The sequence below is a fragment of the Prionailurus bengalensis genome, chromosome D1 (assembly GCF_016509475.1).
Source record: "Prionailurus bengalensis isolate Pbe53 chromosome D1, Fcat_Pben_1.1_paternal_pri, whole genome shotgun sequence".
Classification (NCBI taxonomy): domain Eukaryota; kingdom Metazoa; phylum Chordata; class Mammalia; order Carnivora; family Felidae; genus Prionailurus; species Prionailurus bengalensis.
In genome coordinates, this window is record NC_057346.1 from 22,007,919 (window position 1) to 22,031,593 (window position 23,675).

At 38.5% G+C, this 23,675-nt stretch overlaps 1 protein-coding gene across 3 annotated transcripts in view; it reads left to right on the forward strand.

Moving 5' to 3' along the window:
• The window catches only part of CCDC15 (coiled-coil domain containing 15), a 102,536-nt gene that overhangs the window by 29,016 nt on the left and 49,845 nt on the right, over positions 1–23,675 (forward strand). For all 3 annotated transcript variants that reach the window (XM_043579720.1, XM_043579719.1, XM_043579722.1), the window contains 2 exons: positions 35–127; positions 1,544–1,647. In XM_043579720.1, coding sequence (XP_043435655.1) covers positions 35–127; positions 1,544–1,647 — 197 coding nt within the window. The remainder of the gene's footprint in view (positions 1–34; positions 128–1,543; positions 1,648–23,675) is intronic.

Below are 23,675 nucleotides of genomic sequence, written 5' to 3' on the forward strand. Positions count from 1 at the left end.
AGTTTTTTCACTTGTGTGACTGGACTTCTAACAGGTGTATGGTGAATGTCAGGCAAGATTGAACACTGAATTCCAAATTCCACTGGCACTTCAGTCTGGAGTAGATCAAGAAGAAGACAAGAAAGAGGTATGTAATGATAATTGCTTTTGGACACCAGCTTTTCTACTATAGTAGTGTGAAATTGGGAACAATTTATTGTGTACTTACACATTTAGAGCTAATACTACAAGTTCCATGGATAAAGGCAAAGAAGTTACTTGACTCTTTATAATGTGTTGAACTTTTCTTCTAAGCCCCTAGGATTTAAGATAACCTTGATGTAAAATCAGAGATCTGATCCTAGTGAATTTTTCCCATTAGTATATATTTGTTACAATGACCTAAAGGAAGAGTTTTAACTTATGACTTCCTTTTTTCCCTTCTCAGTCTAATGTTAGTTTAAACCAGCAGTTTTTAACACTGTCCATGTGCTAGAATCAGATGTGGAGCTTTTTTAAAAATACAAATGCCTGGACCCAAACCAGATATACTGATCAGTATCTGAAAAGGTAGGTTTGGGGCATCTGTGTTTTCAAAGAACACCACTGATAATTGTGATGTATCCTCAATATTAAGAACTGGCTATTATACTTTCATAATTTTTACCGAAAGGACATCAGCTGCTCAAAGGGCAAAACCACGTCTGTGTGTGCACTAGTGCCCTTTGAGTAGCTTCTGTCCTTAAAAGAGAATGTATAAACCCAGAAGTATGAACAGGTCACACACAGGGCAGTAGCACTGCTTTTATTATACTTGTTCCCTTTAAAAGTATGATGCTCAGATATTCCCAGTCCTTCTTCCCTTTTTCCACTGTATTAGGCTTGGTTTAGAGTATACTTTTGTGATGTGGTTTTAATTTTGAAAAGTTAAAGTGACTATTTTTCTTTCATAAAATACCTCTCATATTCTTTCTTTGGCCTTCTGTGGTACTTATAACTTGGGAACACAGAGTAAATATAGTACTATATCTTATCATGTCCTATACAATCATTTCCTCAAGTGCTGTTGACAAAGGACTATACTAAGGGCAAAAATCAATACTTCTTTCTCTGATTTGTCTGTAATATCTAATAGCCATGTGCTTGAGAATATAAAGCTGTTGCTGTATGTGATATTATCCTAGGTCACTATAAATAGAAATTAAGGACTGGGTGCATGTGTGGCTCAATCGGTTAAGTGTCTGACTCTTGATATTGGCTCAGGTCATGATCTTGTGGTTGTGGGATCGAGCTCTGTGTCGGGCTCTGTGCTGAGCACAGCCTGCTTGGCATTCTCTCTCTCCCTGTCTCTCCACCCCTCCTTCATGCATGTGCACATGTACATGTGTTCTCCCTCTCTCCTTCTCAAAATAAACAAATAAACTTAAAAAAAAGAAATTAAAGACTTAATTCCATGTGACTTTTGTAATATGTAGTTTTCTTGTCTATGGCACAAGGATATTTTCCTTCCTTGGGAAGTCCTCTGAGAGCAGAATCTTAAGAAATTTTAAATTCTTTCCTTTAGCGTCAAAAGCAATACCTGCGATACAGACGACTTTTCATGGATATTGAAAGAGAACAAGTAAAAGAACAACAAAGGCAAAAAGAACATCAAAAGAAAGCTGAAAAGTAAGTTCTTTGATCCTTATTATGAGCCTTCAATTGCCAGTTAAGATGATTTTGAAAACTAGGTTTTAGAAATCATTAGGCATAGTAGAAACAAGTGTTTTTGATCTGGAAAGAAGTATGAAAAGTTGGTTAAGAGCTATGGTTTGTTTTTTTTTTTTTGTGGAAATTTTTTTTTTTTTGGAACAATCTTAAGTTTACAGCAAAATTAAGCAGAAAGTACAGAGAGTCTTATTTGCCTCCTTTACCTGTACACGTGGACTGCCTTCTCCACTCTCAACATCCTATAGCATGGTAGTACAGTTGTTACAACTGATAAACTTCCACTGACACATCATAATCCATATTTTACATTAGGACGCACTCTTAGTGTTGTATACATTCTTGTATATTTTGACAAATGTGTAATGATTTGTATCCAAATAATATAATATCATACAGAATAGTCTTACTGCCCTAAATGCTTTGTGCTCCACCTCTTCATCTTTCTCTTCCCCAGCCCATGGTAACCAATGATATTTTTATACTGTCTCCATTGTTTTGCCCAGAATGTTATATAGTTGGGATACAATATGTAGCCTTCTCAAATTAGCTACCTTTCACTTAGTAATATGCATTTAACTTCCTCTAATACCTTTCATAGCTTGACAGCTCATTTCTTTGTAGCACTGAGTAATATTCTATTGTCTGGTTGTACCAGAGTTTATCCATTCAGCTTCTGAAGGATTTCTTGGTTTCTTCAAAGATACGGCAGTTATAAATAAAGCTGCTCTACATGTTCATGTGCAGGATTCATTTAGGTGTGAGTTTTTTACCTCCTTTGGGTAAATACCAAGAAGTATCCTTGCTGGATCATATGGTAAGAGTATGTTTAGTTTTGAAAGAAACTGCCAAACTTTATTCCAAAGTGGCTGTACCATTTTGCATTTCTGTCAACAATGAATGAAAGTTTCTGTTGTTCCACATCCTCTCCAGCATTTGGTTTGTTAGTGTTTTGGTTGTCAGCCATTCTAATAGTTGTGTAGCAGTGCCTTGTTGTTTTAATGTGCAGTTTGCTGATGACATATGATGTGGAGCACCTTTTCATATGCTTATTAGCCATCTGTACATTTTCTTTGGTGAGGTATCTGTTTAGGTTTTTGGCTCACTTTTTAATTGGACTATTTGTTTTCTTATTCTGGAGTTTTAAGAGTTCTTTGTTTTGGATAATAATCCTTTATCAAATGTGTCTTTTACAAATATTTTCTCCTCATCTGTGGCTTTAAGTCTCATTCTTTTGATACTGTCTTTTGGAGAGCAGAAGATTTTAATTTTAATGAAGTCCAGCTTATAATTATTTTTTTTTAATCTATCATGCCTTAGGTATTGTATCTAAAAAATTGAGGTACCTGGGTGGCTCAGTCGGATAAGCATTTGACTCTTGATTTCAGCTCAGGTCATGATCTCATGGTTCATCAGATAGAGCCCTGTGTTGGGCTATGTACTGACAGTGCTCTCTCGTGTGCACTTTCTCTCTCTCTCTCAGAAAACAAAAAAACATATATATATAAAATTATTTGCCATACTCAAAGTCACCTAGATTTTTCTTTTGTGTTATCTCCTAAGAATTTTGTCATTTTGTGTTTTACATTTAGCTTGATAATCCATTTTGAGTTAATTTTTATAAGGGATGTAAGATCTGTGTCTGGATTCATTTTTCTGCACATGGACATTCAGTTGTTCCTATACCATTTATTGAAAAGACTATCTCTGCTTCCCTGTATTGCTTTTGCTCCTTTGTCAGAGATCAGTTAACTTTATACCGGTCTATTTCTGGGCTCTCTTTTCTGTTCCACTGACCTATTTGTCAATTCTTTTGCCAATACCACACTGTCTTAAAAGAGAAATGATGCCTATGAGAGACTCACTTTAGCTTTAAGGACACATATAGGCTGAAAGTGAAGGGATGGAAAAAGATATTCCATGCAGTCAGTGGTCACCAAAATAGAGTGGGGGTGTCTATCCTTATAGAAGACAAAATAGATTTTAAGTTGAAAGGGGTCACAATAGACAAAGAAGGTTCTTATATAAATTCATCAATATGGTATAACAATTAAAAATATTTACGCACCCAACATCAGAGTACCTAAACAGAAAGCAAATAATAACAGAATTGAAAGGAGAAATAAACACCAATACAATAATAGTGGGAGACTTTAGTACCCTCCTTTAAACAATGGATAGATCATTCAGGCAGAAAATTAATAAGGAAACTGGTTTTGAACAACACTATAGTCCAAATGGACTTAACAGACATATGCAGAACATTCTATCTAACAGCAACAGAATATACATTCTTCTCAAGAACACACAGGCCATTCTTCAGGATAGATCATATGCCACATAGGCCATAACACAAGTCTTAACAAATTCAAGAAGATTGAAATTATATCAGGTATCTTTTCCAAACACATTGGTATGAAGGTAGAAATCAGTAATGAGGAAACTTGGAAGATTCACAAATATATGAAAATTAACACAATCCTGAATAACTGATGGATCAAAGAAGAAATCAAAAGGGAAATAAAATGTTTAGACAAACAAAAATGGGAATACAACATACTAAATCTTATGGTATGCAGCAAAAGCAATTCTAAAAGGAAAGTTTATAGCTAAAAATGCCTTCAAAGAGAAATGACCTCAAAATGACAACCTAATCTTATACCTCAAGAAACTAGATAAAGATGAGCAAAGTAAGCCCAAAGATAGTAGGAGGAAGGAAATAATAAAGATTAGAGCAGAATAGGAAAAAAATACAAAAGATCAATGTTACTAAGAGTTGGTTTTTTGAAAAGACAAACAAAATTGAAAATACTTAGTTAGAGGCACCTGGGTGGCTCAGTCAGTTTGGTGTCTGACTTCAGCTCAGGTCATGATCTCACAGTTCGTGAGTTCAAGCCCTGCATCAGACTCTGTGCTGATATCTCAGAGCCTGGAGCCTGTTTCAGATTCTGTCTCTCTTCTGTCTCTTTCTGCCTCTCTCTGCCCCTCCCCCGCTCACACTCTGTCTCTCTGTCTCTCTCTCTCTCTCTCTTTCCCTTTCTCTCTCAAAAATGAATAAACATTAAAAAAAAAAAAAGAAAATGCTTAGCTAGATTAACCAAGAAAAAAATGAGGACTCAAATCAATAAAATTATAAACAAAAGAGGAGACGTTACAGCTGATACCACAAAAACACAAAGGATCATAAGAGACTACTGTGAACACTTATATGCCAACAAATTGGACAATGTAGAAAAAAATGGATAAATTTCTAGAAACATGCAACCTATCAAGGCTGAAACATAAATAAATAGAAAATCTGAACAGACCAACTGCAAATAAGAAGATTGAATCAGCAATCAAGAACTTCCCCAAAACAAAAGTTCGGGACCAGATGGCTTCATTGGTGAATCCTACTAAACATTTAAGGAAGAATTAATGCTAGGTCTTCTTAAAACTCTTCCAAAAAAACTGAAGAGAAGGGAACACATTTTGACTCATCATGAGGCCAGCATTACCCTGAGAGCAAAACCAGACAAGGTTGCTACACGAACAGAAAAGTACAGGTCATCCTGATGAATATTGATGTGAAAAGTTTCAACAAAATATTAACAAACTGAATTCAACAGTACATTAAAAGGGTCATATACCAGGAACAAGTGGGATCTACTCCAACGATGTAAGAATGGTTCAGAAACCACAGATCAATCAATATGATACACTGCATTAACAGAATGAAAGATAAAAATCATGTGATCATCTCAATAGATGCAAGAAAAGCATTTGACAAAATTCAACATCTATTCATGATAAAGGAAACTCTCAATAAATTGGTATAGAGGGAATGTACCCTATATGATAAGCCTACAGCTAAACGTCATACTCAATAAAAAAGCTGAAATCCTTTCCTTTAAGATCAGGAACAAGACAGGGATGCCCACTCTCCCCACTTATATTCAATTTAGTACCAGAAGTCCTCGCCAGAGCAGTTAGATAAGAAAAAGAAATAAAAGTCATCCAAATTGGAAAGGAATAATCAAACTCTATTTGCAGATGACATATTATGTATGGAAAACCCTAAAGACAACACCCAAAACTTGTTAGAACTAATAAATGAACTCAGTAATACCGTATTTTGCAAGATACAAAATCAGTTTACAAAAATCAGTTGAGTTTCTTTTTTTTAAAAATTTTTTTTTTTAACGTTTTATTTATTTTTGAGACAGAGAGAGACAGAGCATGAATGGGGGAGGGGCAGAGAGAGAGGGAGACACAGAATCGGAAGCAGGCTCCAGGCTCTGAGCCATCAGCCCAGAGCCCGACGCGGGGCTCGAACTCACGGACTGCGAGATCGTGACCTGGCTGAAGTCGGACGCTTAACCGACTGCGCCACCCAGGCGCCCCGAGTTTCTATATATTAACAATGAACTATCAGAGAAATTAAGAAAAAAGTCCTATTTGCAAAAACATCAGAAAGAATAAAATACTTAGGAAAAAATCTGACCAAGGAAGTGAAAGATCTATACACGAAAACTAAAACATTGATGAAAGAAATTGAAGAAGATGCAAATAAATGGAAAGATATTCCAAGCTCATAAATTAGAAGAATTGATATTGTTTAAAATGTTCATACTATCTAAAGCAGTATACAAAGTTAAAGCAGTTCTTATCAAAGTTCTAAAGACAGAAATGGGAAAGACTGTCCTAAATTCTAAACTCTGTATGGAACCACGAAAGACCCTGAATAGTGAAAGAAATCTTGAGAAAGGGGAACAAAACTGGAGGCATTACACTTCCTGATCTCAAGCTATATTACAAAACTATAGTAATCAAAACAGATGGTAGTGACATAAAACAAATACAGAGATACAGGGACAGAATAAAGAGCCCAGAAATAATTTACAGCAGAGCAGTCCAGAATATACAATGGGGAATGGGTAGTCTTTTCAATTAATGGTGTTGGGAAAACTGGATATCCACACGCAAAAGAATGAAAAGTGGCTCCAGTTTTCACCTTCACAAATCAACTTACACCTTCACAAATCAACTCAAAATGGATTAAAGGCTTGAACATAAAACCTGAAACTATATAACTCATAGAAGAAAACATAGGGGTAGGCACTCTGACATTGGTCTTGGCAATGATTTCTTTTTAAAAATACTTATTTTATTTTTGGGAGAGTGCAAGCAGGGGAGGGGAAGAGAGAGGGTGACAGAGGATCCGAAGCGGGCTGTGCACTGACAGGCTGACAGCAGCAACCCAGTGTGGGACTTGAACTCAACAAACCATGAGATCTTGACCTGAGCTGAAGTTGGACACTCAACTGACTGAGCCACCCAGTTGCCCCTTGGCAATGATTTTTTAATATGACGTTGTAAGTATAAGCAACAAAGCAAAAAGAATCAAGTTGGACTGTTATCAAACTAAACGACTTCAGCACAGCAAAGGAGACAATCAACAAAATGAAAAGGCAACCTGTGGAATAGGAGAAAATATTTGAAAAGTATATATCTGGTCAGATGTACATATCTAAAATATATAGGGAAGTTCTACAGTTAAATAGGAAAAAACTCAAACAACCCAATTAAAAAATGGTCAAAGGACCTGAATAGACATTTTTTCCAAGAAGACATACAAATGACCAATAAATATATGAAAAGGTGCTCAACATCACTAATCATCAGGGAAATGCAAATCAAAACCATAATGAGATATCACCTCACACCTGTTTGAATGGCTATTACATCAAAAACACAAGAGATAAGTGCTGGCGAGGATGTGGGGAAAAGGGAACCCTTGTACACTGTTGGTGGGAATGTAAATTGGGGCAGTCGCAATGGAAAACAAAATGGAAGTTCCTCAAAATATTAAAAAATAGAACTACCATATAGTCTGGCAATCCCACTTCTGGGTCTATATCTGAAGGAAGAGGTGTCTATACCCCCATATCCATTTCAGCATTATTCGCAATAGCTAGAACATGGAAGCAACCTAAGTGTCTGTCAGCAGATGAATGAATAAAGAAAATGGCACATGTATAATGGAATATTATTCAGCAATGAAAAAGGGAAATACTGCTGTTTGTGACAACATAAATGAACCTTGAAGGCATCATGCTAAATGAAATAAATCAGAGAAAGAAATACTTTATGATATCACTTATATGTGAAATCTAAAACAATGAACTCATAGAAACAGAGATAGATTGGTGTTTGCCAGGACCTGGGGGATGGGGGAAATGGGATGTTGGTGAAAGGCTGTAAACTTTCAGTTATAGGATAAAGGAGTTCCGATGACCTAATAATGTACAGTGTGGTGACTATCATTACAGCACTGTACTGCATACTGGAAATTTGCTAAGAGAGTAGATATTAAATTTTTTCATCATGCTCACACAAACACACTAACTGTGAAGTGATGAAAGTGTTAACTAATATTGTGGTAATCAGTTCACACTATATATGTATATGAAATCATTAATACATATTGTACACCTTAAATTTACACAATGTTTTTGTCAATTATCTCCCAATAAAGCTGAGGGGGAAAAATGTGATTTCCAAAGCAGGGACTTCACTTCTTATCCAGCTGGTCTGAGAGTGATTCTGCATTTATTCAGCAAACATTAATCTGGCACTTTCATATCATGGGACTGTCCTAGGCATAGGCAATACAAAGATAAATAAAAAGTGGTTCCTTTGCTTGAGAAATTCATAATCTAAGGTGAATGGGGGAATAATTGTATACAAATAAGTAGTATAATTATTACAATAGAAGGAGTAGGTACAGAGTCCCTGAGAACACAGAAGAGGGATTACTGATTCCATCTGGAAAGTTAGTGAAATTATTACATTTCACTTGGGCCTAGGTGGATAAATGTGTGTTTATTGGGGAAGCAGATAAGGATGGTAAAGTAGAAAAATCAACATAAACTGAGAGTGGAAGCAAATAATAGTATTCATACAGAGTTTTATAATTTAGAAGGGCTTTCATATGTAATTTTTTTGGAATTTTTCAACAAACAAACATTTATTGAGAGTCTGGCACATGCCATGTACTGGCTGTATGCCAAGAATATTAAATGTGTATGTGGCAGGGTAGTGGTTCATAGCACAGGTTTTGAATCAAATAGTCTTAGGTTTGAATATGCAACTTATTAGTTGTGTAACCTTCAGCATATTTCTTAACCTCCAAGACTCAGTGTTTTTAATTATAAAATGAGGATTATAATACCTGTCTCCTAGGTTGTTGATAGACTTAAATGGAGAAATATATGTAAAATACTTAACATTGTATTTGGCATTTAATAAAATCATAGTAAATAGTATATATTACTATTATGGTGGTGGTAGTGATGATGATGATGATGATGATGATGATGATGATGATGAAGGTAAATAGGATGAACACCAAGGAAGGCCAGACAAATAAAGAAAAGGAGATGAAAATAATAATTATAATGCTACATGAGAAGGCAGGGACAGGCTAGGGAGGTTTGTATAGATGAGTTAATACCCAAGCTGGGTCTTGAATCATGAATTGGAATTTGATAGATCATCATGAAACTTCATGTAAAAGTATAAGGGATGTGTGGGAGACAGTGTGGAAACTTGGGGTGGCTAAATTGGTGGCAGTGAAGTGGCAGAGGGGCTTTCAGAAGGCTGCTCAAAAATTTTAAGGCATAAGTCTTAGGATCAGATTTGTAATTTTAGGATTACTCTGGCAGCAGAATACAGAATGGTCTGGAGAAGACAGAAAACTAAGGCAAAGAGTCTAGTTAATAAGGTATTTTAGTAGTTCAGGTAGGAGATGATGGGGACATTGGGAACAGGGAGTCATATTTAATAAAATTTAAGAAATAGAATCCATATGACTTGATGACTAATTGAGTTTGGTGTTGAGAGGAATCAAGGTAGTTTCTAACTTTATTCTTGGATAACTGAATGGAAGGGTAGTACCATTAACATAGGTAGGGAATTCCCAAAGAAGAACTAGATTTGAAAAAAAGCTAGCAAGTTCAATTTGGGACATTGAGAAGCCTCTGGACTATTAAGGGAGGGCTGACCTATACACATTTGGGGAAAAAAAGGAACTAGAGTTCTGGCAGCAATGAGAATTAAAGATTTCTTTAGGAATTTTTAGTATGTGTTTTAACATGAATTGAGACCAAAAACAGAACTATTTTTGGGAGACAGAGATTCAAGGGGAACTTTTGTTGGTTTTCAGGTGCTGAACTAACAAAATTGCAGACTTTGAGGAGTCTTCAAACACTCTATCAGTTTTCTCCTTAAGACAATGTCTAAATTTGTGCAATAAAGAAGGCTGAAGGTCTAAGTTGAAAACTTCTGGAAAACAAATTTTCTATAATCTCACAGATTATAGACCCACCAGCACAAGGTAGGGGAGGTAGGGCCCAGTGAATATACCAGACTTTCAGTCAAAAAGAGACTGAAGACTTCTACAGGAACATGGAGAGTTATACACTAACAAGATCTAACAAGATGGTCTAACCAACTGTAGGATAAACCTTAATTAAACTGTAAATCTGCCTTGATTCTGCAGAGTGCCTGATTGGATTAAGGTGTTGTACCCTGCCTTCTTTGCCTAGCAAAGAGTGAACTTTTTTTTGATCATAGATAATATCATTTGGTGTTTCTAAATTTGTTTAAAATTTGCTTTTAATGTCTATTTATTTTTGACACACACACACACACACACACACACACACACACACACAGCATGAGCAGAAGCGGGTCAGAGAGACAGGGAGACACAGAATCCGAAGCAGGCTCCAGGCTCTGAGCTGTCAGCACGGAGCCTGATGTGGGGCTCAAACTCACAAATTGTGAGATGAAGTCAGACGCTTAACCTAAGACTGAACCACCCAGGCGTCCTTCTAAATTTGTTTCAAAACAACATTCAGCGTTCAATCAGAAATTTTTAGGCATATCAAGAGATAGGACCAGATGACCAAAAGCCAAGAGGAAAAAGAGACAACAGAAGCAGACTCACAGATGAAATAGATATTGGTGTTAGCAGACAAGGACTTTAAAACAGTTGATTACTATACTCAAGTAAATAAAGGAAAAGATGAAAAAAATAGATGAAGATATGGAGAATTTCACCAGAGATTGGAATCTATAAAATAGAATAAAATAGAAAGTCTGGAATTGACAAATAGAATCTTAAAATGGTAACTCAGTAGATACACAATGAGATACCACTTCATACTTACTGGAATAGCTTGAAGAAGAAGGAGGGGGAAGGGGATATCAGATATTGGTAAGGATGTAGACAATATTTTTCTTAAGTTTAAACCAAGAAATGTATTTATTAATAGTTGCTAATACATATAGAATCCAATTATTTTTTGTGGTTGTATTTTTTTAATTAATTAAATAATTAATTTTTAAATTTATATCCAAGGTAGTTAGCATATAGTGCAACAATGATTTCAGGAGTAGATTCCTTAATGCCCCTTACCCATTTAGCCCATCCCCCCTCCCATAACTCCTTCAGCAAGCTTCTATTCTCTATATTTAAGAGTCTCTTGTGTTTTGTCCCCCTCCCTGTTTTTACATTATTTTTGCTTCCCTTCCCTTATGTTCATCTGTTTTGTATCTTAAATTTCTCATATGAGTGAATTCATATATTTGTCTTTCTCTGACTAATTTTGCTTATCATAATACCCTCTAGTTCCATCCACGTAGTTGCAAATGGCAAGATCTCATTCTTTTTTTTTTTTTTTTTCTGAAATTTATTGACAAATTGGTTTCCATACAACACCCAGTGCTCATCCCAAAAGGTGCCCTCCTCAATACCCATCACCCACCCTCTCCTCCCTCCCACCCCCCATCAACCCTCAGTTTGTTCTCAGTTTTTAACAGTCTCTTATGCTTTGGCTCTCTCCCATTCTAACCTCTTTTTTTTTTTTTTTCCTTCCCCTCCCCCATGGGTTCCTGTTAAGTTTCTCAGGATCCACATAAGAGTGAAACCATATGGTATCTGTCTTTCTCTGTATGGCTTATTTCACTTAGCATCACACTCTCCAGTTCCATCCACGTTGCTACAAAAGGCCATATTTCATTTTTTCTCATTGCCACGTAATATTCCATTGTGTATATAAACCACAATTTCTTTATCCATTCATCAGTTGATGGACATTTAGGCTCTTTCCATAATTTGGCTATTGTTGAGAGTGCTGCTATGAACATTGGGGTACAAGTGGCCCTATGCATCAGTGCTCCTGTATCCCTTGGATAAATTCCTAGCAGTGCTATTGCTGGGTCATAGGGTAGGTCTATTTGTAATTTTCTGAGGAACCTCCACACTGCTTTCCAGAGCGGCTGCACCAATTTGCATTCCCACCAACAGTGCAAGAGGGTTCCCGTTTCTCCACATCCTCTCCAGCATCTATAGTCTCCTGATTTGTTCATTTTGGCCACTCTGACTGGCGTGAGGTGATACCTGAGTGTGGTTTTGATTTGTATTTCCCTGATAAGGAGCGACGCTGAACATCTTTTCATGTGCCTGTTGGCCATCCGGATGTCTTCTTTAGAGAAGTGTCTATTCATGTTTTCTGCCCATTTCTTCACTGGGTTATTTGTTTTTCGGGTGTGGAGTTTGGTGAGCTCTTTATAGATTTTGGATACTAGCCCTTTGTCCGATATGTCATTTGCGAATATCTTTTCCCATTCCGTTGGTTGCCTTTTAGTTTTGTTGGTTGTTTCCTTTGCTGTGCAGAAGCTTTTTATCTTCATAAGGTCCCAGTAATTCACTTTTGCTTTTAATTCCCTTGCCTTTGGGGATGTGTCGAGTAAGAGATTGCTACGGCTGAGGTCAGAGAGGTCTTTTCCTGCTTTCTCCTCTAAGGTTTTGATGGTTTCCTGTCTCACATTTAGGTCCTTTATCCATTTTGAGTTTATTTTTGTGAATGGTGTGAGAAAGTGGTCTAGTTTCAACCTTCTGCATGTTGCTGTCCAGTTCTCCCAGCACCATTTGTTAAAGAGGCTGTCTTTTTTCCATTGGATGTTCTTTCCTGCTTTGTCAAAGATGAGTTGGCCATACGTTTGTGGGTCTAGTTCTGGGGTTTCTATTCTATTCCATTGGTCTATGTGTCTGTTTTGGTGCCAATACCATGCTGTCTTGATGATGACAGCTTTGTAGTAGAGGCTAAAGTCTGGGATTGTGATGCCTCCTGCTTTGGTCTTCTTCTTCAAAATTCCTTTGGCTATTCGGGGCCTTTTGTGGTTCCATATGAATTTTAGGATTGCTTGTTCTAGTTTCGAGAAGAATGCTGGTGCAATTTTGATTGGGATTGCATTGAATGTGTAGATAGCTTTGGGTAGTATTGACATTTTGACAATATTTATTTTTCCAATCCATGAGCAGGGAATGTCTTTCCATTTCTTTAAATCTTCTTCAATTTCCTTCAGAAGCTTTCTATAGTTTTCAGCATACAGATCCTTTACATCTTTGGTTAGATTTATTCCTAGGTATTTTATGCTTCTTGGTGCAATTGTGAATGGGATCAGTTTCTTTATTTGTCTTTCTGTTGCTTCATTGTTAGTGTATAAGAATGCAACTGATTTCTGTACATTGATTTTGTATCCTGCAACTTTGCTGAATTCCTGTATCAGTTCTAGCAGACTTTTGGTGGAGTCTATCGGATTTTCCATGTATAATATCATGTCATCTGCAAAAAGCGAAAGCTTGACTTCATCTTTGCCAATTTTGATGCCTTTGATTTCCTTTTGTTGTCTGATTGCTGATGCTAGAACTTCCAGCACTATGTTAAACAGCAGCGGTGAGAGTGGGCATCCTTGTCGTGTTCCTGATCTCAGGGAAAAAGCTTTCAGTTTTTCCCCGTTGAGGATGATGTTAGCTGTGGGCTTTTCATAAATGGCTTTTATGATCTTTAAGTATGTTCCTTCTATCCCGACTTTCTCAAGGGTTTTTATTAAGAAAGGGTGCTGGATTTTGTCGAAGGCCTTTTCTGCATCGATTGACAGGATCATATGGTTCTTCTCTCTTTTTTTGTTAATGTGATGTATCACGTTGATTGATTTGCGAATGTTGAACCAGCCCTGCATCCCAGGAATGAATCCCACTTGATCATGGTGAATAATTCTTTTTATATGCCGTTGAATTCGATTTGCTAGTATCTTATTGAGAATTTTTGCATCCATATTCATCAGGGATATTGGCCTGTAGTTCTCTTTTTTTACTGGGTCTCTGTCTGGTTTAGGAATCAAAGTAATACTGGCTTCATAGAATGAGTCTGGAAGTTTTCCTTCCCTTTCTATTTCTTGGAATAGCTTGAGAAGGATAGGTATTATCTCTGCTTTAAACGTCTGGTAGAACTCCCCTGGGAAGCCATCTGGTCCTGGACTCTTATTTGTTGGGAGATTTTTGATAACCGATTCAATTTCTTCGCTGGTTATGGGTCTGTTCAAGCTTTCTATTTCCTCCTGATTGAGTTTTGGAAGAGTGTGGGTGTTCAGGAATTTGTCCATTTCTTCCAGGTTGTCCAATTTGTTGGCATATAAGTTTTCATAGTATTCCCTGATAATTGTTTGTATCTCTGAGGGATTGGTTGTAATCATTCCATTTTCATTCATGATTTTATCTATTTGGGTCATCTCCCTTTTCTTTTTGAGAAGCCTGGCTAGAGGTTTGTCAATTTTGTTTATTTTTTCAAAAAACCAACTCTTGGTTTCGTTGATCTGCTCTACAGTTTTTTTAGTTTCTATATTGTTTATTTCTGCTCTGATCTTTATTATTTCTCTTCTTCTGCTGGGCTTAGGCTGCCTTTGCTGTTCTGCTTCTAGTTCCTTTAGGTGTGCTGTTAGATTTTGTATTTGGGATTTTTCTTGTTTCTTGAGATAGGCCTGGATTGCAATGTATTTTCCTCTCAGGACTGCCTTTGCTGCGTCCCAAAGCGTTTGGATTGTTGTATTTTCATTTTCGTTTGTTTCCATATATTTTTTAATTTCTTCTCTAATTGCCTGGTTGACCCACTCATTCGTTAGTAGGGTGTTCTTTAACCTCCATGCTTTTGGAGGTTTTCCAGACTTTTTTCTGTGGTTGATTTCAAGCTTCATAGCATTGTGGTCTGAAAGTAAGCATGGTATAATTTCAATTCTTGTAAACTTATGAAGGGCTGTTTTGTGACCCAGTATATGATCTATCTTGGAGAATGTTCCATGTGCACTCGAGAAGAAAGTATATTCTGTTGCTTTGGGATGCAGAGTTCTAAATATATCTGTCAAGTCCATCTGATCCAATGTCTCATTCAGGGCCCTTGTTTCTTTATTGACCGTGTGTCTAGATGATCTATCCATTTCTGTAAGTGGTGTATTAAAGTCCCCTGCAATTACCACATTCTTATCAATAAGGTTGCTTATGTTTATGAGTAATTGTTTTATATATTTGGGGGCTCCGGTATTCGGTGCATAGACATTTATAATTGTTAGCTCTTCCTGATGGATAGACCCTGTAACTATTATATAATGTCCTTCTTCATCTCTTGTTACAGCCTTTAATTTAAAGTCTAGTTTGTCTGATATAAGTATGGCTACTCCAGCTTTCTTTTGGCTTCCAGTCGCATGATAAATAGTTCTCCATCCCCTCACTCTCAATCTAAAGGTGTCCTCAGGTCTAAAATGAGTCTCTTGTAGACAGCAAATAGATGGGTCTTGTTTTTTTATCCATTCTGATACCCTATGTCTTTTGGTTGGCGCATTTAATCCATTTACATTCAGTGTTATTATAGAAAGATACGGGTTTAGAGTCATTGTGATGTCTGTATGTTTTATGCTTATAGTGATGTCTCTGGGACTTTGTCTCACAGGGTCCCCCTTAGGATCTCTTGTAGGGCTGGTTTAGTGGTGACAAATTCCTTCAGTTTTTGTTTGTTTGGGAAGACCTTTATCTCTCCTTCTATTCTAAATGACAGACTTGCTGGATAAAGGATTCTTGGCTGCATATTTTTTCTGTCTAGCACCCTGAAAATCTCGTGCCAATTCTTTCTGGCCTGCCAAGTTTCAAAAGAGAGATCAGTCACGAGTCTTATAGGTCTCCCTTTATATGTGAGGGCACGTTTACCCCTTGCTGCTTTCAGAATTTTCTCTTTATCCTTGTATTTTGCCAGTTTCACTATGATATGTCGTGCAGAAGATCGATTCAAGTTACGTCTGAAGGGAGTTCTCTGTGCCTCTTGGATTTCAATGCCTTTTTCCTTCCCCAGTTCAGGGAAGTTCTCAGCTATGATTTCTTCAAGTACCCCTTCAGCACCTTTCCCTCTCTCTTCCTCCTCTGGGATACCAATTATGCGTATATTATTTCTTTTTAGTGTATCACTTAATTCTCTAATTTTCCCCTCATACTCCTGGATTTTTTTATCTCTCTTTTTCTCAGCTTCCTCTTTTTCCATAACTTTATCTTCTAGTTCACCTATTCTCTCCTCTGCCTCTTCAAGCCGAGCTGTGGTGGTTTCCATTTTGTTATGCATTTCGTTTAAAGCGTTTTTCAGCTCCTCGTGACTGTTCCTTAGTCCCTTGATCTCTGTAGCAAGAGATTCTCTGCTGTCCTGTATACTGTTTTCAAGCCCAGCGATTAATTTTATGACTATTATTCTAAATTCACTTTCTGTTATATTATTTAAGTCCTTTTTGATCAGCTCATTAGCTGTTGTTATTTCCTGGAGATTCTTCTGAGGGGAGTTCTTCCGCTTGGTCATTTTGGATAGTCCCTGGCGTGGTGAGGACCTGCAGGGCACTTCCCCTGTGCTGTGGTGTATAACTGGAGTTGGTGGGCGGGGCCGCAGTCAGACCTGATGTCTGCCCCCAGCCCACCGCTGGGGCCACAGTCAGACTGGTGTGTGCCTTCTCTTCCCCTCTCCTAGGGGTGGGGTTCACTGTGGGGTGGTGTGGCTCGTCTGGGCTACTTGCACCCTGCCAGGCTTGTGATGCTGGGGATCTGGCATATTAGCTGGGGTGGGTAGGCAAGGTGCTCAGGGGCAGGAGGGGCAGGCTTAGATCGCTTCTCCTTAGGTGATCCACTTCAGGAGGGGCCCTGTGGCAGCGGGAGGGAGTCAGATCCGCTGCCAGAGGTTTGGCTCCGCAGAAGCGCAGAGTTGGGTGTTTGCGCGGAGCGAGCAAGTTCCCTGGCAGGAACCGGTTCCCTTTGGGATTTCGGCTGGGGGATGGGCGGGGGAGATGGCGCTGGCGAGCGCCTTTGTTCCCCACCAAACTGAGCTCTGTTGTCAGGGGGCTCAGCAGCTCTCCCTCCCTTTGTCCTCCAGCCTTCCCGCTTTCCGAGCAGAGCTGTTAACTTATGACCTCCCAAACGCTAAGTCGCGCTTGCTGTCGGAGCACAGTCCGCCCGGCCCCTCCGCTTTTGCAAGCCAGACTCGGGGGCTCTGCTTGGCCGGCGAGCCGCCCCTCCGCCCCGGCTCCCTCCCGCCAGTCCGTGGAGCGCGCACCGCCTCGCCGCCCTTCCTACCCTCTTCCGTGGGCCTCTCGTCTGCGTTTGGCTCCGGCGACTCTGTTCTGCTAATCCTCTGGCGGTTTTCTGGGTTATTTAGGCAGGTGTAGATGGAATGTAAGTGATCAGCAGGACGTGCGGTGAGCCCAGCGTCCTCCTAAGCCGCCATCTTGCCGCAACTCACCAAGATCTCATTCTTTTTGATTGCCAAGTAATACTCCATTGTATATATATACCACATCTTCTTTATCCATTCATCTGTCAATAGACATTTGGGCTCTTTCCATACTTTGGCTTTTGTTGATAGTGCTGCTGTAAACATTGGGGTGCACGTGCCCCTTCAAAACAACACACATGTACCCCTTGGATAAATAACCTAGTAGTGCAATTGCTGGGTTGTAGGGTAGTTCTATTTTTAATTTTTTTTTTTTAATTTTTTTTTTTTCAACGTTTATTTATTTTTGGGACAGAGAGAGACAGAGCATGAACAGGGGAGGGGCAGAGAGAGAGGGAGACACAGAATCGGAAACAGGCTCCAGGCTCTGAGCCATCAGCCCAGAGCCCGACGCGGGGCTCGAACTCACAGACCGCGAGATCGTGACCTGGCTGAAGTCGGACGCTTAACCGACTGCGCCACCCAGGCGCCCTGGGTCTATTTTTAATTTTTTGAGGAACCTCCATACTGTTTTCCAGAGTGTCTGCACCAGTTTGCATTCCCACCAGCAGAGAAAGAGATCCTACCAGAGAAAGAGATCCTCTTTCTCCACATCCTTGCCAACATATGTTGCCTGAGTTGTTAATGTTAGCCATTCTGACAGGTGTGAGATGGTATCTCATTGTGGTTTTGATTTGTATTAATCTGATGATGAATGATGTTGAGCATTTTTTCATGTGTCTGTTATCCATCTGGATGTCTTCTTTGGAGAAGTGTCTATTCATGTCTTTTGCCCATTTCTTCTCTGGATTGTTTGTTTTTTTGGGTGTTGAGTTTCATAAATTCTTTATAGATTTTGAATACTAACCCTTTATCTGATATGTCATTTGCAAATGTCTTCTCCCATTCTGTCGGTTGCCTTTTAGTTTTGCTGATTGTTTCCTTTGCTGTGCAAAAGCTTTTTATCTTGATGAAGTCCTGGTAGTTCAGGACTTTTTTTTTTTGTTTTTGCTTTCATTTATTTTTTTTCGTTTTCCCTGCCTCTGGAGACATGTTAAATAAGAAGTTGCTGAGCCCGAGGTCAAAGAGGTTTTTGCCTGCTTTCTCCTCTAAGATTTTGATGGCTTCCTGTCTTACGTTTAGGTCCTTCATCCATTTTGAGTTTATTTTTGTGTATGGTGTAAGAAAATGGTCCAGGTTCATTTTTCTGCATGTTGGTGTTCAGTTTTCTCAGTACCATTTGCTGAAGAGACTGTCTTTATTTCATTGGATATTCTTTCCTGCTTTGTCGAAGATTAGTTGGCCATATGTTTGTGGGTCCATTTCTGGGTTCTCTGTTCTGTTCCATTGATCTGAGTGTCTGTTTTTGTGTCAGTACCATACTGTCTTAATGATTACAGCTTGGTAATACATCTTGAAGTCTGGGATTGTGATGCCTCCAGCTTCGGTTTTCTTTTTCAAGATTGCTTTGGGTATTCAGGGTCTTTTCTGGTTCCATACAAGTTTTAGGGTTGTTTGTTCTAGTTCTGTGAAGAATGCTGGTGTTATTTTTATTTTGATAGGGATTGCATTGAATATGTAGATTGCTTTGGGTAGTATTGGCATTTTAACAATGTTCTTCTAATCCAGGAACATGGAATATTTTTCCTTTTTTGTTGTGTGTCTTCAATTTCTTTCATAAGCTTTCTATAGTTTTCAATGTATAATTTTATTCCTTTGTGTTGTCTGGTTGCTGAGGCTAAGACTTACAATACTGTGTTGAATAACAGTGGCAAGAGTGGATATCCCTGTTGTGATACTGACTTTAGGGGGAAAGCTCTCAGTTTTTCCCCACTGAGAATGATAGTATGGTGGGTCTTTCATATATGGCTTTTATGATTTTGAGGTTTGATCCTCCTATCCCTACTTTCTTGAGGGTTTTTATCAAGAAAGGATGTTATATTTTGTCAAATGCTTTCTCTGCATCTATTGAGAGGATCATGTGGTTCTTGTCCTTTCTTTGATTGATGTGATATATCACATTGATTGTTTTGTGGATATTGAGCCAGCTGTGCATACCAGCTGTAATTCCATTTGGTCATGGTGAGTAATTCTTTTAATGTATTGTGGAATCCAGTTGGCTAGTATCTTGTTGAGGATTTTTGCATCCATGTTCATCAGGGAAATTGGTCTGTAGTTCTCCTTTTTAGTGGAGTCTTTGCTTTTGAAATCAAGGTAATGCTGGCTTTAAAGAATGAGGTTTGAAGTTTTCCTTCCATTTCTATTTTTTGGGACAGCTTCGAAAGAATTGATGTTAACTCTTCTTTAAATGTTTGGTAGAATTCCACTGGAAAGCCATCCGGCCTTGGACTCTTGTTTTTTGGGAGATTTTTGATTACTAATTCAATATGTTTGCTGGTTATGGGTCTGTTCAAATTTTCTATTTCTTCCTGTTTCAGTTTTGGTAGTTTATATGTTTCTAGGAATTTGTCCATTTCTTCCAGATTGCCCATTTTATTGGTGTACAATTGCTCATAATATTCTATTATTGTCTGTATTTCTTCAGTGTTGGTTGTGATCTCTCCTCTATCATTCGTGATTTTATTTATTTGGTTCCTTTTTCTTTTTGATCAAACTGGCTAGTAGTTTGTCAATTTTGTTAATTCTTTCAAAGAACCAGCTTCTGGTTTCATTAATCTGTTCTGTTTTTTTGGTTTTGATAGCATTGATTTCTACTCTAATTATTATTTCCTGTCTTATGCTTGTTTGGGGTTTTATTTGCTGTTCTTTTTCCAGCTCTTTAAGGTATAAGGGTAGGTTGTGTATCTGAGACCTTTCTTCCTTCTTTAGGAAGGCCTGGATTGCTGTATGCTTCCTTCTTATGACTGCCTTTGCTGCATCCCAGAGGTTTTGGGCTGTGGTGTTATCATTTTCATTGGCTTCCATGTACTTTTTAATTTCCTCTTGAACTTCTTGGTTCGCCCATTTATTCTTTAGTAGGATGTTCTTTAGTCTCCAAGTATTTGTTATCTTTCCACATTTTTTTGTGGTTGATTTTGAGTTTTATAGTGTTGTGGTCTGAAAATATGCACAGTATGATCTCAGTCTTTCTGTACTTGTTGAGGGCTGTTGAGACCCAGTATGTGGTCTATTCTGGAGAACGTTCCATGTGCACTGGAGAAGAATGTATAGTCCGCTGATTTAGGATGAAATGTTCTGAATATATCTGTTAAATCCATCTGGTCCAGTGTGTCATTCAAAGCCATTCTTTCCTTGTTGATTTTTTGACTAGATGATCTGTCCATTGCTGTGAGTGGGGTGTTGAAATTCCCTACTATTATGATATTACTATCAATGAGTTTCTTTATGTTTGTGATTAATTGACTTATATATTTGGGTGCTCTCACATTTGGCGCATAAATGTTTACAATTGTTAGGTCTTCTTGGTGGATAGACCCCTTAATTATGATATAATGCCCTTCTCCATCTCTTGATACAGTCCTCATTTTAAAGTCTAGATTGCCTGATGTAAGTATGGCTGCTCTGGCTTTCTTTTGTTGACCATTAGCATGATAGATGGTTCTCCATCCCCTTACTTTCAGTCTGAAGGTGTCTTTCGGTCTAAAATGGATCTCTTGTAAACAGCATATAGATGGATCTTGTTTTCTTATCCATTCTGTTACCCTGTGTCTTTTGATTGGAATGTTTAGTCCACTGACATTTAGAGTGAGTACTGAAAGATATGAATTTATTGCCATTATATTGCCTGTAGAGTTGGAGTTTCTGTTCTCTGGTCCTTTCTAGTCTTTGTTGCTTTTGGTCTTTTTTTGTTTGTTTTCGTGTTTGTTTTTGTTTTTTCATCTTTTCTCCCCTCAGAGAGTGCCCCTTGAAAGTTCTCATAGGACTGGTTTAGTGGTCACAAACTCCTTTAGTTTTTGTTTGCTGGGGAAACTTTTAATCTCTCCTTCTATTTTGAATGACAGCCTTCTTGATAAGGAATTCTCGGCTGCATATTTTTCTGATTCAGCACATTGAATATATACTGCCAGTCCTTTCTGGCCTGCCAAGTTTCTGTGGATAGGTCTGCTGCAAATCTGATCTGTCTTCCCTTATAGGTTAAAGACTTTTTTTTTTTCCCTGCTGCTTTCCTGATTCTTTCCTTGCTGAGTATTTTGTGAATTTGATTATGATATGCCTTGTTGATGGTTGGTTTTTGTTGAATCTAATGGGAGTCTTCTGTGCTTCCTGGATTTTAATGTCTGTGTCTTTCCCTAGGTTAGGAAAGTTTTCTGCCATGATTTGCTCACATAAACCTACCCCATTTTCTCTCTCTTCATCTTCTGGGGCCCCTATGATTCTGATGTCATTCCTTTTTAATGAGTCACGGAATTTTCTAATTCTTATATCGTGCTCTTTTGCCTTAGTCTTCCCCTGCTTCATTATTCACCGTAAGTTTGTCCTCTATATTGCTGATTGACTGCTCTGCTTCATCTATCCTTGCCGCCGGAGCAACCATCGAGATTGCAGCTCAGTTATAGCATTTTTTTATTTCATCCTGACTTTCATCTTCACAGAAAGCGATTCCAATCTGTTTTCAACCCCAGGTAGTATTCTTATTATCATGATTCTAAGTTCTGGTTCAGACATCTTGCTTATATCTGTGTTGATTAAGTCCCTAGCTGTCATTTCTTCCTGTCCTTTCTTTTGGGATGAATTCCTTCATTTCGTCATTTTGAAGTAAGAAAAGGAATAATGTAAAAAAAAAAAAAATTAAAAAATTAAAAAACAATACACACAAAAATCAAATAAAGGATACTAGATATTAGGTGTGTTTTGGTCTGGTTGTTGAAAGAAGCTTGATAGATTAGAGAAAAAAGGGAAAGATAAAAGAAAAAAAAGGGAAAAAAAGGAAAATGTGAAAATTTGAAAAAATGAACACAATAAAGTAGAATAAAATGAAATGATGAAAATAAAATAGAATTTAAGATAGATACAAAAAAGTAAAAACTATTGTAGAAAAAAATGAAAGAAATATTTTTAATAAAAATGGAAAATAAAAATAAATTTTTCCCTTTCTGTATTCATGAATAAGAAGAGAAAAAGAAGAAAAAATTGAATAGATGTACCAGCAAACAGAATGAAAACAAATTGGAATTACAACCGTTTTCCTGTAGAAGTCACACTATGAAGCATTTTATAGTCCGTAAACTAAGTAGGCAGAGAGACTTGTGTTTGTCAAGAGCGCAGTTGGCCCAGTTGGGCGGGGCTTAGTGTAATAGCTCCATTCTCTACTAGATGGTGTTGCTTAGCTTACTGGAGTGTATTGTTGTAGGTATGTATGTGCATGCACAGGAGGGGTGAAAATGGCTACCCAGTATCTAGTTTCAGGACTCTGTGCACTCCCCAACCGGCAATCAAGCATCCCTCCTTTGTCTCCGGCTTAAGTCCATTCTCTGCTTCTACACTGTCTGTGACCAAGCCATCAGGCTGCCAGGAGGCACCTGCATCCAGAATTTTATCTCAGATGGGGCCGTGTTTCCCAACTGCGACTGTTACCCACTCCAACTCTCTGGGGGAGGGTCTCACTGAGCAATGGCCGGGTGCTTGACTGGCCCCAGGAATGTTCGGGAGACCATGCTGCTGCCGATGCTCAGAGACTGTGGCTGGGTGCCAGCCAGCCCCAGTAAAAGTTCCTGCGATTGTGTAGCAGCAGCATTTCAGGGATTTTGGCAAATCACAACACACATCTGGTACCAGGTTTCACCCTTAATGTCCTTGTTCCAACACCAGTGAATGTGGTGGCCCTTCTCCAAGATCTGCTGGGACCTTTGCCTGTGGGAAGGCCACGTCGCCTCTACCAATATTCTCCCAGCAGGGGAACTGCCTTTCCCCATGTGGCCTGAGGACCCCTTGGACCTCGCTCTCTGCTCCTAGGGATTTGCCTTTCCCACCAGAGCACTGCCAGGTATCGAGCTGCAGAGTTTCAGACTCTGCACTCCCCCTGTTTTTAGAGTCTAAATGGAATTTAAACTCCTATCTCCTTTTTCCCTTTTTTGTTCAGTCCTTTGCAGCTGTTTCCAGTCTTCTGCTTTCTATCCAGCTGCTTTCAGGGGGTGGTGCTTTTCCCATACTTTCCCCCAGTCTCCATCCTCTCTCTGCAAGCAAAAACAGCTCCCTGCTTTCCATGGCTTCTCTGTCCCCAGTTTACCTCTCCACACTGTGTACCTGCTGAATTTTGTGGTTCAGGTTGTGCAGATTATTGTGTTAATCCTCAAATCAGTTTTCTAGGTGTGCAAGATGGTTTAGTGTTGATCTGGCTGCATTTCAAGGATGAGAGATGCAAAAAAAACTTCCATGCTGTTCTGCCATCTTGGCCCCTTCCAGCAATGT